Here is a 13,128-nt window from a genome sequence, read left to right as displayed (position 1 = left end):
AGTACGCCCAATGGTTCTGAATACGAGTTTCGAGGGATGTGTCCTACGGTTGACCTTTTCGCGCATCCATCTATCACGTAATTATACGAGGAGATATCGAAAAGATTTTGTTAAAATGATTAAATCCAAAAGGATGAATTAATTGATATAAATCGTTTGCTAACTAATAAATTTCGATTATATACGAGTAATAATAAACTCTGACGTCATTACAACGAAAACAAGATGTCTGACGAAGGAAAAACGTCACGAGAAAGGAAACTTTGCGGAAATGAAGAATTTTTTTAGTGTCACTGTTGAAATAATACACAGATTAATGAAATTACTTAAGAAATTGGAAAAATTGATGCCCCAAGAAACGATTTTTTCACATATACAATTATTTAATGTTCTAATTGAGGTTATGTAGAGTTTATATCGGAAATGTGTTGATTTTTGTCTGAAATATAAATACCAGTCCTCGTATAAATATTGTAGTGGACTTAGTGAAGATTTGTATACGATAATTTCGTGGAATAATTTACCTCTATGGACGATTGTTATAAAACAAGTCGTTTGTTGGAATTTGTAATTACCATTCATCAACAGAACAAAATAGTCCAGTGATAAGAGCTCTTGAACCACGGAAATTAATTATGTTTGTTGATTTTTTCGGATTTAGGTAGTTTTCGGGGTGGTTTTGACATCAAGATTTTGTCCGCTAAGCGATTTATTTTTGTTTGAATTATGAAAATTTCGAATTTTGGAAATAACTCGAAATTTATGCCGAATTTCGAAAAAATTGAGGGGATCAAAAATGTAGTTTAAAAAATTTTCTACAAAAAAGGTTTCTTGTGATTTTTCCCTAAGAGCTGTCATTTTTTTATAAAATGAGTTCAAACTTCGGGGTCGTATTTTACTAAAAAGTTTTCGCGCCGCGTAGAATTCGAGGGATATTACGTCCTCGGCTGTAGAATAAACTGCTGTATCTTCTCGAAAACTCAACATTTAATCTACGCTTATTGATATTGAGCCGAGCTTATAAAAAAATTTTGAATATCCGCCTACGAAAACCAAGGTTGGATTAAAAAATTTATACATAAGTATAATATCTTGACTTAAAATAGCCCAAAATAATATTTTTTATTGTATAGTAAAAATATGTAAAACAAAGACGAAATATTATTAAAAATTTGGTAAAATATTCCACCAAATATTATAAACTTGGGTTTATAGAGACGGATTCCCATTTATATTTCGTCTATTTAATTACGAAAACTTTATGTACAAAATTCCTGTCAGCCAAAATCTTACAACTTATTTTATTGATTTAAATAATTACTTGAGTTTTGTAAATGTATGCATATTTACCCTACGCTTATTTATATTGAACCAACATTATAAAAAAAATTTTGGATATCCGCCTATAAAAACCAAGGTTGGCTTCAAAAAATTTATATATCAATGTAAATCGGTAGAATATCTTAACTAAACTGTTTAAAATAGTCTAAAATAATATTTTTTTATTGTATAATAAAAATATGTGAAATAAAGACGAAATATTTTTAAAAATTTGAAAATATTCCACCAAATATTATAAACTTGGCTTTATAGAGACGGATTCCCATTTATATCTCGTCTATTCAATTATGAATACTTTATGTATAAAATTCTTGTTATCAGTATAATCATTGTATTCGGACCGCTTGTCAACCAAAATCTCACAACTTATTTTATTGATTCAAATAATTACTTGAGTTTTGTGAATATATACATATTTAACCTATACTTATATATATTGAGCCAACCTTATAAAAAAAATATTGGATATCCGCCTACGAAAACCAAGGTTGGCTTCAAAAAATTTATATATCAATGTAAATCAGTAGAATATCTTAACTAAACTGCTCAAAATAGCCCAAAATAATATTTTTTTATTGTATAGTAAAAATATGTAAAACAAAGGCGAAGCAATTTTTAAAAGTTCAGGAAAATATTCCACCAAATATCATAAACTTGGTTTTATAGAGACGGATTCCCATTTATATCTCGTCTATTCAATTATGAAAACTTTATGTACAAAATTCTTGTCAGCCAAAATCTTACAACTTATTTTATTGATTCAAATAATTACTTAAGTTTTGAGAATGTATGCATATTTACCCTACGCTTATTTATATTGAGCCAACCTTATAAAAAAATTATTGGATATCCGCCTACGAAAACCAAGGTTGGCTTCAAAAAATTTATATATCAGTGTAAATCAGTAGAATATCTTAACTAAACTGCTGAAAATAGCCCAAAATAATATTTTTTTATTGTATACTAAAAATAGGTAAAACAAAAACGAAACAATTTTTTAAAATTTGGTAAATTATTCCACCATATATCATAAACTTGGTTTTATAGAGACGGATTCCCATTTATATCTCGTTTTATTCAATTATGAAAACTTTATGTACAAAATTCTTGTTATCTGTATAATCATTGTATTCTGACCGCTTGTCAACCAAAATCTTACAACTTATTTTATTGATTCAAATAATTACTTGAGTTTTGTGAATATATTCATATTTAACCTACGATTATTTATATTGAGCCAGCCTTGTAAGAAAATTATTGGATATCCGCCTACGAAAACCAAGGTTGGCCTCAAAAAATTTATATATCAGTGTAAATCAGTAGAATATCTTAACTAAACTGCTCAAAATAGCCCAAAATAATATTTTTTTATTGTATACTAAAAATAGGTAAAACAAAAACGAAACAATTTTTTAAAATTTGGTAAATTATTCCACCATATATCATAAACTTGGTTTTATAGAGACGGATTCCCATTTATATCTCGTTTTATTCAATTATGAAAACTTTATGTACAAAATTCTTGTTATCTGTATAATCATTGTATTCTGACCGCTTGTCAACCAAAATCTTACAACTTATTTTATTGATTCAAATAATTACTTGAGTTTTGTGAATATATTCATATTTAACCTACGATTATTTATATTGAGCCAGCCTTGTAAGAAAATTATTGGATATCCGCCTACGAAAACCAAGGTTGGCCTCAAAAAATTTATATATCAGTGTAAATCAGTAGAATATCTTAACTAAACTGCTCAAAATAGCCCAAAATAATATTTTTTTATTGTATACTAAAAATAGGTAAAACAAAAACGAAACAATTTTTAAAAATTTGGTAAATTATTCCACCATATATCATAAGCTTGGTTTTATAGAGACGGATTCCCATTTATATCTCGTTTTATTCAATTATGAAAACTTTATGTACAAAATTCTTGTTATCTGTATAATCATTGTATTCTGACCGCTTGTCAACCAAAATCTTACAACTTATTTTATTGATTCAAATAATTACTTGAGTTTTGTGAATATATTCATATTTAACCTACGATTATTTATATTGAGCCAACCAGAAAATTATTGGATATCCGCCTACGAAAACCAAGGTTGGCTTCAAAAAATTTATATATCAATGTAAATCAGTAGAATATCTTAACTAAACTGCTTAAGATAGCCCAAAATAATATTTTTTTATTCTGTAGTAAAAATATGTAAAACAAAGACGAAACAATTTTAAAAATTCAGTAAAATATTCCACCAAATATCATAAACTTGGGTTTATAGAGACGGATTCCCATTTATATTTCGTCTATTTAATTACGAAAACTTGATGTACAAAATCAGCGACATAACTAATTTTCGTGAGCTTTGGCTCTAATTGGGCTCTACTCACTGGACTAAAATGTTAATGTTCGAAAACAAAAGAATGTTACAAACGATGTTTATGTTTCACACGACCGTTATTACGACATAGTCAAATTAAAAAATAGATTCAAAACAATAAGGAGCCTTGTGAAATTTTTTATTTACGGAAATAATTAAACGAAACTTCTAAAATCATATCTGGTCATACCAAATCTAAAAATACCAGAACCAACACCAATTTTCGGACTTTCATTAGTCTTTTATAACCATAATCTGTATAAAAACATACAAAACGGTTTAGACTGACCAAAATCCCTGGTTTTTTTTTAATATTACATAACCGTATCCCAAGCGGATCCCAAATTAACAAGAACGCCTTTCAAATCACCCAAAAAGTCTCTTAAACCATGAAATCATGCCAAAAAAACTGTGGCTTGTTTCCGTAGTCGAAAAATCGATGCAAATTCCGAATGAATCACCTCAAATTAGAATTTTTACATGTTTTATGTTGTTTTCTACCCATCAGACTCCATTTTTAAACTGCCAACAAAACGTTAAATCAAATTTGAGGTTAGGACATTATTTATTGAAGCCATATTTTGAGGTTATACGAACCGTCGACTAAATCAGAGGGTAATAAACTTCGATTAAAGAAAATTTCTTATACCGTTATATATATAATATCGTGATATTAATTATTATTAAACTAAAATTATCAAGTTAATCACCGGTACAACGGTGTGTGTCTAAATTGGACATTCTTACATGTAAATTTTATTTAATTACATTTTTTTTTTCACTAGAATAACCACCCTAATGATGTTTGTTTTTCACAGTTTAGAATAAATATTATACGAGGTGAACCAAATCTCGAATCAGGCTTCATCATCGTGTATTTTTAATTCAGTGGCGGCTCGTGATAAAAAAAAATTTTACGTGTTCTGTGATGTCTAAATCTTTCTCGAATATAAATTAATAAAAACTAATATTTTTAATTGTTTATTGTTTTCCAAAATATTCTCCATTAAAATTTAATACATTTTTCCATACGTTCGAACCAATTTTGTTCAATTCCGATTGAGGTACATCCAAAACACGTGATTTGACGTTTCTTCGGGTATAGAGAAACTTAACCTCTCAATTTATTTTGATCGAGAAATCAATGGGTGCCAAATAAGGACTGTACGATGTTTTCTGGTGGAGAATTTTGGTTTTTCCAACTGTTTTGATGAAAAAAAAACATAATATTAATCAAAAATTTGGATCGTTTTGATTTTTTTCATCATTATTTCAATGAAAATCGACATTTAAGAATTCTTGAACCAATTATATAGATGGAATTGATCATCACGTGAAGTTTTCTTTTCATATTTTCGAAAAATCAAATTCCCCGTGGACACAAACATCTAAAGATTTGTTTAAATCTTTTACAGAACGAATTTCGTTAAACTTTTTTCACTAATTTATTGTTTATGTGATTTCGGTTAGGATATAGATTATTATTGAAATATTAACTCGTTTTTTTACCAAATAAACGATCGATTATGACTTTTAATAATAATTTTATTGATTTATTATTATAAAAATGATTGTTACTCGAGAATTTCGAAAAACTAAAAATATGCACGGAAATAAGTTATTTTTCCGTAAAAAAGGAAAGATATGACAACAATGTAAATACCATCTTGTACAGAAAAAATATATAAAAATGTTTAGAAGCCGTTTTCGAGATAAATTTCGATGGTTTTAATTAAGGAGTTATTGATATTTTTTGCAGTTTCCTGTATACATTTCGCGCCTGCTTTTCGTTGACTTTAGTAGCTGGAATCGATCTGGATACGGGGCACCTCAACGTGATTGTTAACATCCTCCCTTTTCCGAGGAAACTAACAAGCGGAAGCGATATCTTTAATCGCTTTTTATTTTGAATTCTTATCAATTTTTCTTGGTAAACAGATTTGTCGTAACGAAATTATTGTATAGAAAGTCGAATTATCCGTTGGAATATTTGGTTTTTTTTACGAAAAATGGGCAAACATATGCAAACTGTTGCTGCCATGGCATGCATGAAAACTCTGTTGATGATTTTCAATACAGTATTTTGGGTAAGTTGATTATTTATTGAAAATATTGCGTTGAAAGTTTATTTACTAAGAAAAACAGTTAAAAAAAGGGTCGTTAATTATCGAAATTTGAAAAATCTATTGTTAAAAATAGTAAATTTCCTCCCAAATTACAAAAATGAATTGTTTCATATCATACATTAGAATTTTCGATTGTAATTTACATTTTTTTATCTTTTAGTAACAATTTTCGATCGTTTATTGTAAATATCTCGTTTATTATCGCAAATACGTCAAAATTGATCTGAAGCAATTTTATAGAAAATTTCAATTACTACATTTTTTGTCTGAACTTTTTTCTTATATCTTTTGACGTTTTCGAGATATTTCGAAAAAAGTGATTATAGGGGTAGTTTTTTATCATTTTTAACCCCCAAATGAGATTAATTAATAGATTTTTCACCACGAATCTTTCGAATTTATGCTAAAATCAACTTATAGTATAAAATACATGATTACATTTTTGAATAGCAATTCTAATGTTAATTCTACTGGACCATAAAATTAGTCTTATGATAATACGAAGTTTTCTAGTTCCACCCGTATGTTTATTACTGATTTTTTGACCTCGATTTTGCTCTTTTTTTAAAATCTCCTTCCAAATTACAAAAATGAATTGTTTCATATCATACATTAGAATTTTCGATTGTAATTTACATTTTTTTATCTTTTAGTAACAATTTTCGATCGTTTATTGTAAATATCTCGTTTATTATCGCAAATACGTCAAAATTGATCTGGAGCAATTTTATAGAAAATTTTAATTGCTACATTTTTTGTTTAAACTTTTTTCTCATATCTTTTGACGTTTTCGAGATATTTCGAAAAAAGTGATTATAGGGGTAGTTTTTTTATCATTTTTAACCCCCAAATGAGATTAATTAATAGATTTTTCACCACGAATCTTTCGAATTTATGCTAAAATCAACTTATAGTATAAAATACATGATTACATTTTTGAATAGCAATTCTAATGTTAATTCCACTGGACCATAAAATTAGTCTTATGATAATACGAAGTTTTCTAGTTCCACCCGTATGTTTATTACTGATTTTTTGACCTCGATTTTGCTCTTTTTTTAAAATCTCCTTCCAAATTACAAAAATGAATTGTTTCATATCATACATTAGAATTTTTGATTGTAATTTACATTTTTTTATCTTTTAGTAACAATTTTCGATGATTTATTGTAAATATCTCGTTTATTATCGCAAATACGTCAAAATTGATCTGGAGCAATTTTATAGAAAATTTTAATTGCTACATTTTTTGTTTAAACTTTTTTCTTATATCTTTTGACGTTTTCGAGATATTTCGAAAAAAGTGATTATAGGGGTAGTTTTTTTATCATTTTTAACCCCCAAATGAGATTAATTAATAGATTTTTCACCACGAATCTTTCGAATTTATGCTAAAATCAACTTATAGTATAAAATACATGATTACATTTTTGAATAGCAATTCTAATGTTAATTCCACTGGACCATAAAATTAGTCTTATGATAATACGAAGTTTTCTAGTTCCACCCGTATGTTTATTACTGATTTTTTGACCTCGATTTTGCTCTTTTTTTAAAATCTCCTTCCAAATTACAAAAATGAATTGTTTCATATCATACATTAAAATTTTCGATTGTAATTTACATTTTTTTATCTTTTAGTAACAATTTTCGATGATTTATTGTAAATATCTCGTTTATTATCGCAAATACGTCAAAATTGATCTGGAGCAATTTTATAGAAAATTTTAATTGCTACATTTTTTGTTTAAACTTTTTTCTTATATCTTTTGACGTTTTCGAGATATTTCGAAAAAAGTGATTATAGGGGTAGTTTTTTATCATTTTTAACCCCCAAATGAGATTAATTGATAGATTTTTCACCACGAATCTTTCGAATGTATGATAAAATCAACTTATATTATAAAATACGCGATTACTTTTTAAATAGCAAATCGAATTCTAATTCTACTGGACCATAAAATTAGTCTTATGATAATACGAAGTTTTCTAGTTCCACCCGTATGTTTATTACTGATTTTTTGACCTCGATTTTGCTCTTTTTTTAAAATCTCCTTCCAAATTACAAAAATGAATTGTTTCATATCATACATTAGAATTTTCGATTGTAATTTACATTTTTTTATCTCTTAGTAACAATTTTCGATCGTTTATTGTAAATATCTCGTTTATTATCAAAAATACGTCAAAATTGATCTGAAGCAATTTTATAGAAAATTTCAATTACTACATTTTTTGTCTGAACTTTTTTCTCATATCTTTTGACGTTTTCGAGATATTTCGAAAAAAGTGATTATAGGGGTAGTTTTTTATCATTTTTAACCCCCAAATGAGATTAATTAATAGATTTTTCACCACGAATCTTTCAAATTTATGCTAAAAAACACTGTCGACAAGGATTCATAAATTAATTCACCGTCAAAAAGCAGATCTCCGTTTGAACAACGTTGCCAAACTTTAAAAATATCACGAATATCAAAGAAATGTAAAACCAACGTCAAAACATCACGTAATTATTTTTGCAGATTACCGGGGTAGTTATATTAGCTATTGGAGTATGGGTTGAGGTGGAATTATACAAATATATGGAAATGAGTACCGCCTTTAGTCATACAACTTCGTATGTTTTAATAGTGACAGGATTCCTTATTATCCTCGTGGCTTCGTTAGCTTGTTGTTGCACAATTAAAGGACAGATAAAACTTCTGTATGTCGTAAGTAACTAAATTATCTACAACTACAACTATCACTTATTATACGATTTATATTGTTCAACCCATGTCAAAAAACACTGAATCCGTACCTGCGGATGAGTGTTTATCGTCGTTTGAGTCCGGTTCTGTCTGTTTTTGTTTTTTTACTTTTACGTGGATGTGGGTAGTTTGCGAGGAAGTCGGTATTTAACGACGAGAAAAGAAAAAAATAAAAATTCATTATAAAAAACCACCCGAACGGAAAGATTGATCTCGTTTTGTAATATTGAAAGGATGTTTTCCACGCGTATTAACCAACCGGTTTTATAAGCTTATAGTCCAGTCACGGCTGCTGAAAAAATTATTAAACTGCAATACACGCTAAATACATCGTTTTACGTAATAAAATGCTCATCGAACAAATTGAAGGCGCCGCGCGAATCCGCCGAATTTTAAAACTCCATTGTAGCTAGACAGAACCGGCCTAAGGACATATTTCGCGACCTTGTTAGTAACAATATACTATAATTTGTTTCAGTACAGTGTTTTTTTGGCTATAATATTCGTTGTGGAGCTCGGAGCAGGTATTTCGATATTTACGTACCGTACAAAATTGACGGAAGGTTTCGATAATGGGATTACGCAAGCCATGGAAAACTATCGGAACGACAGCACGCATTTAGCTGAAGATTTCGATCTGATGCAAGAAACGGTGGGATTTAACTAAATTTTGAAATAAAAAAATGACTAAATCGTTTTTTTTTTTTAATATGTTTTGTAGTTAAAATGTTGCGGAAATCACGAACCAAGAGACTGGTTGGATTTGACTCCTTCTGAACCTATACCACAATCTTGTTGTATTCAAGAGAACTGTAATACCGATAAAGAAGATCAAATTTACGATCAGGTACTCGATTTATTATTTATTGAGTACTATAAACAAGCTAAATGAATTTAAAAGATAATTTTACCAATTCAGCAGTATATTAGTTATTAATTTGAATGGATTAGGATTTTTGGTTTTTTTTTAGGGATGTTATACGAAAATAATCGAATTTTTGAATAACAACGTGGGAATCGTTGCTGGTGTCGCCGTTGGAATAGCTTTCTTTCCATTAGTAGGAGTTCTGTTATCTTGCTGTTTAGCAAATGTCATAAAGAAAGCAAAATATGAACCGATGGCTTGAATTTACAACTTTAAATTCCAGTCATTATGAGTATGCTTAAGTTTCGTGAATGTATACATATTTAACCTACGCTTATTTATATTGAGCCAACCTTATAAAAAAATTATTGGATATCCGCCTACGAAAACCAAGGTTGGCTTCAAAAAATTTATATATCAGTGTAAATCAGTAGAATATCTTAACTAAACTGCTGAAAATAGCCCAAAATAATATTTTTTTATTGTATACTAAAAATAGGTAAAACAAAAACGAAACAATTTTTAAAAATTTGGTAAATTATTCCACCTTATATCATAAACTTGGTTTTATAGAGACGGATTCCCATTTATATCTCGTTTTATTCAATTATGAAAACTTTATGTACAAAATTCTTGTTATCAGTATAATCATTGTATTCTGACCGCTTGTCAACCAAAATCTTACAACTTAGTTTATTGATTCAAATAATTACTTGAGTTTTGTAAATATATTCATATTTAACCTACGATTATTTATATTGAGCCAGCCTTGTAAGAAAATTATTGGATATCCGCCTACGAAAACCAAGGTTGGCTTCAAAAAATTTATATATCAGTGTAAATCAGTAGAATATCTTAACTAAACTGCTGAAAATAGCCCAAAATAATATTTTTTTATTGTATACTAAAAATAGGTAAAACAAAAACGAAACAATTTTTAAAAATTTGGTAAATTATTCCACCATATATCATAAACTTGGTTTTATAGAGACGGATTCCCATTTATATCTCGTTTTATTCAATTATGAAAACTTTATGTACAAAATTCTTGTTATCAGTATAATCATTGTATTCGGACCGCTTGTCAACCAAAATCTTACAACTTAGTTTATTGATTCAAATAATTACTTGAGTTTTGTGAATATATTCATATTTAACCTACGATTATTTATATTGAGCCAGCCTTGTAAGAAAATTATTGGATATCCGCCTACGAAAACCAAGGTTGGCTTCAAAAAATTTATATATCAATGTAAATCAGTAGAATATCTTAACTAAACTGCTCAAAATAGCCCAAAATAATATTTTTTTATTCTGTAGTAAAAATATGTAAAACAAAGACGAAACAATTTTTAAAAGTTCAGTAAAGCATTCCACCAAATATCATAAACTTGGTTTTATAGAGACGGATTCCCATTTATATCTCGTCTATTCAATTATGAAAACTTTATGTACAAAATTCTTGTCAGCCAAAATCTTACAACTTATTTTATTGATTCAAATAATTACTTGAGTTTTGTGAATATATTCATATTTAACCTACGATTATTTATATTGAGCCAACCTTGTAAGAAAATTATTGGATATCCGCCTACGAAAACCAAGGTTGGCTTCAAAAAATTTATATATCATTGTAAATCAGTAGAATATCTTAACTAAACTGCTCAAAATAGCCAAAAATAATATTTTTTTATTCTGTAGTAAAAATATGTAAAACAAAGACGAAACAATTTTTAAAAGTTCAGTAAAGCATTCCACCAAATATCATAAGCTTGGGTTTATAGAGACGGATTCCCATTTATATCTCGTCTATTCAATTATGAAAACTTGATGTACAAAAATTTAATTATCAGTGTTTTTTCTCGAATTATCTTCTCGATTATAATTATTATACAAATATAAAATTAAAAATATGAAGTGGATTTAACATTAGCTATATTATCTCTTCGATTATTTAAGTAATAAGAAGAAAAAAGATTAAAAACTTTAACTAAAAGGCACATTGTATTCATAATTCTTGCACTCTTACTCTACTAATGTATTTTTTCGTATCTTAAATAAGTGTATGAATATATACGATTGTGATCTTCGTTTTTTTTTTTGAGGTTATATACCGAGTTAAAAAAGGTGAACGACAACGAAAGATTTTATTCGCTTTCTTGGTATTCACAATATTCAATACAGTCATTTTGGCACAAGAATTAGCAAAAAAATTAACGACTCACTTATTTTTTTTCCAATTTAACACAAATTGATTCCTATATTTGAATGTATGTTGACGATCTCTGCATAATTTTATTTTTGGATGGATATTTGGGGATCTACTGAGAAAGCATTTTAATGGATTATATTTAAAGATTACAAAAAAGCTCTAGGAAGCAATTCAATGTTTGCATTTCTCTTATTATAGTAGATGTTAGCTATTACAATTTCAAAAATGAAAAAAAAAAACGTTCATAAATACGTATTTCCGGCCTAAATTTTCCTATTTCTACAAAAATATATCTCTACATATAAATATTTTGAAAAAAAACAAATTATATCCAATGTAGCTCTAACAATGTATTAAAAAATTTAAAATTAGTGTCAATTCATTGTTATAATTGAGCTTTAAATATCAAAATACTTTGAATGGTGCTAATAGAGGTGAGACAGTTATTTTTTTACGTTTAAACACGTGAAAAAAATCTATTTTCAATATAATTCAATATAAAAAAGAATCGTAATTAAATTTTTTTTTGGAGGAATATTTAGGGAAGTCTATCTTCCTCCTAACTGATCTTTAATTAGTTGTCCTGCCATCTATTGTTAAGTATATAAATCAACTTAATTACGTAATTTATTATGATGAATTTAGAAAGGAATTAATTAATTGTGCATTACATAAATATAAAATCTGTTAACTGAACCATTAATATGTTTATTATATATTTAAAGAAACGCTGTTATGCGAATCAATGTACTTTTTAATACTTTCTATTTTTTGTGCTTTGTAAGACGGACGTTTCTTGTCAATATCACACTATACACGCACATCGATAAATTTAATTTTATCAACAACATTGCTCACATGAAATCTATAATAAAAAAAAAACCTTATTAATGAGAATATGCATTTGATATTTAGTTCAATTGAAAGAATTTAATGATGTTAACAACTATTTACATTTAAATCAATTTTATATAAATTGTAATGTCTTATATGTAACTTATGTATTTTTGAATATATTATATATTATTATACCAAGTTTTTCGTATTATATTATTATAAATATTGGGTAAAAGCATTTAGAAATCTGTTGATGGTAATATTTTAAAGAATAGAAGAGATTAAAAAACATTAAAAAAAGCGAATATTATCAGATTACGTTCGTTTGATGATTCAATCGATTGACAATCATTACATTAGAAATGTCACTATATTATATAGAAACTAAGAACGCTCTTTTATATATTTCCAAATTAACTTATGATAATTATAATTCGAATTTACATAACTAATTCCAGTTAGAAACGTTAGTATCTGTTTATTGAAAACACTTGGTCATCAAAACGCGCATCAGTATAATTACAGAACGTTCATTGTAGTTCGGAATAGATCGGTGGATAAATGCGATCAGCTGACGGATTATTTCGTTAGTCTATGGTTTTTTGAACT

At 27.5% G+C, this 13,128-nt stretch overlaps 1 protein-coding gene across 1 annotated transcript; it reads left to right on the top strand.

Annotated features, from left to right (window-relative positions):
- The first annotated feature begins 5,542 nt into the window (after window positions 1-5,542).
- LOC130446719 (tetraspanin-6-like) lies at window positions 5,543-12,714 on the top strand. Its single transcript, XM_056783113.1, has 5 exons — window positions 5,543-5,813; window positions 8,378-8,566; window positions 9,084-9,257; window positions 9,327-9,452; window positions 9,577-12,714. The coding sequence occupies exons 1-5, from the start codon at window positions 5,736-5,738 to the stop codon at window positions 9,730-9,732; spliced, it is 723 nt and encodes a 240-aa protein (XP_056639091.1). The 5' UTR covers window positions 5,543-5,735; the 3' UTR covers window positions 9,733-12,714.
- The last annotated feature ends 414 nt before the right edge of the window (window positions 12,715-13,128 follow it).

This window comes from Diorhabda sublineata, chromosome 7 (genome assembly GCF_026230105.1).
Source record: "Diorhabda sublineata isolate icDioSubl1.1 chromosome 7, icDioSubl1.1, whole genome shotgun sequence".
In the NCBI taxonomy this organism is placed as follows: domain Eukaryota; kingdom Metazoa; phylum Arthropoda; class Insecta; order Coleoptera; family Chrysomelidae; genus Diorhabda; species Diorhabda sublineata.
Note: the sequence above shows the minus strand (reverse complement) of the source record. Positions and strands in the feature narration are given on the sequence as shown.

Bases quoted from the DNA above. Each gene is read 5' to 3' on its own strand.
- LOC130446719 (XM_056783113.1), top strand. From the start codon at position 5,736: ATGGGCAAACATATGCAAACTGTTGCTGCCATGGCATGCATGAAAACT. The intron at 9,258-9,326 runs GTGGGATTTAAC...TATGTTTTGTAG, and splicing joins TCGATCTGATGCAAGAAACG to TTAAAATGTTGCGGAAATCA. The intron at 9,453-9,576 runs GTACTCGATTTA...GTTTTTTTTTAG, and splicing joins AAGATCAAATTTACGATCAG to GGATGTTATACGAAAATAAT.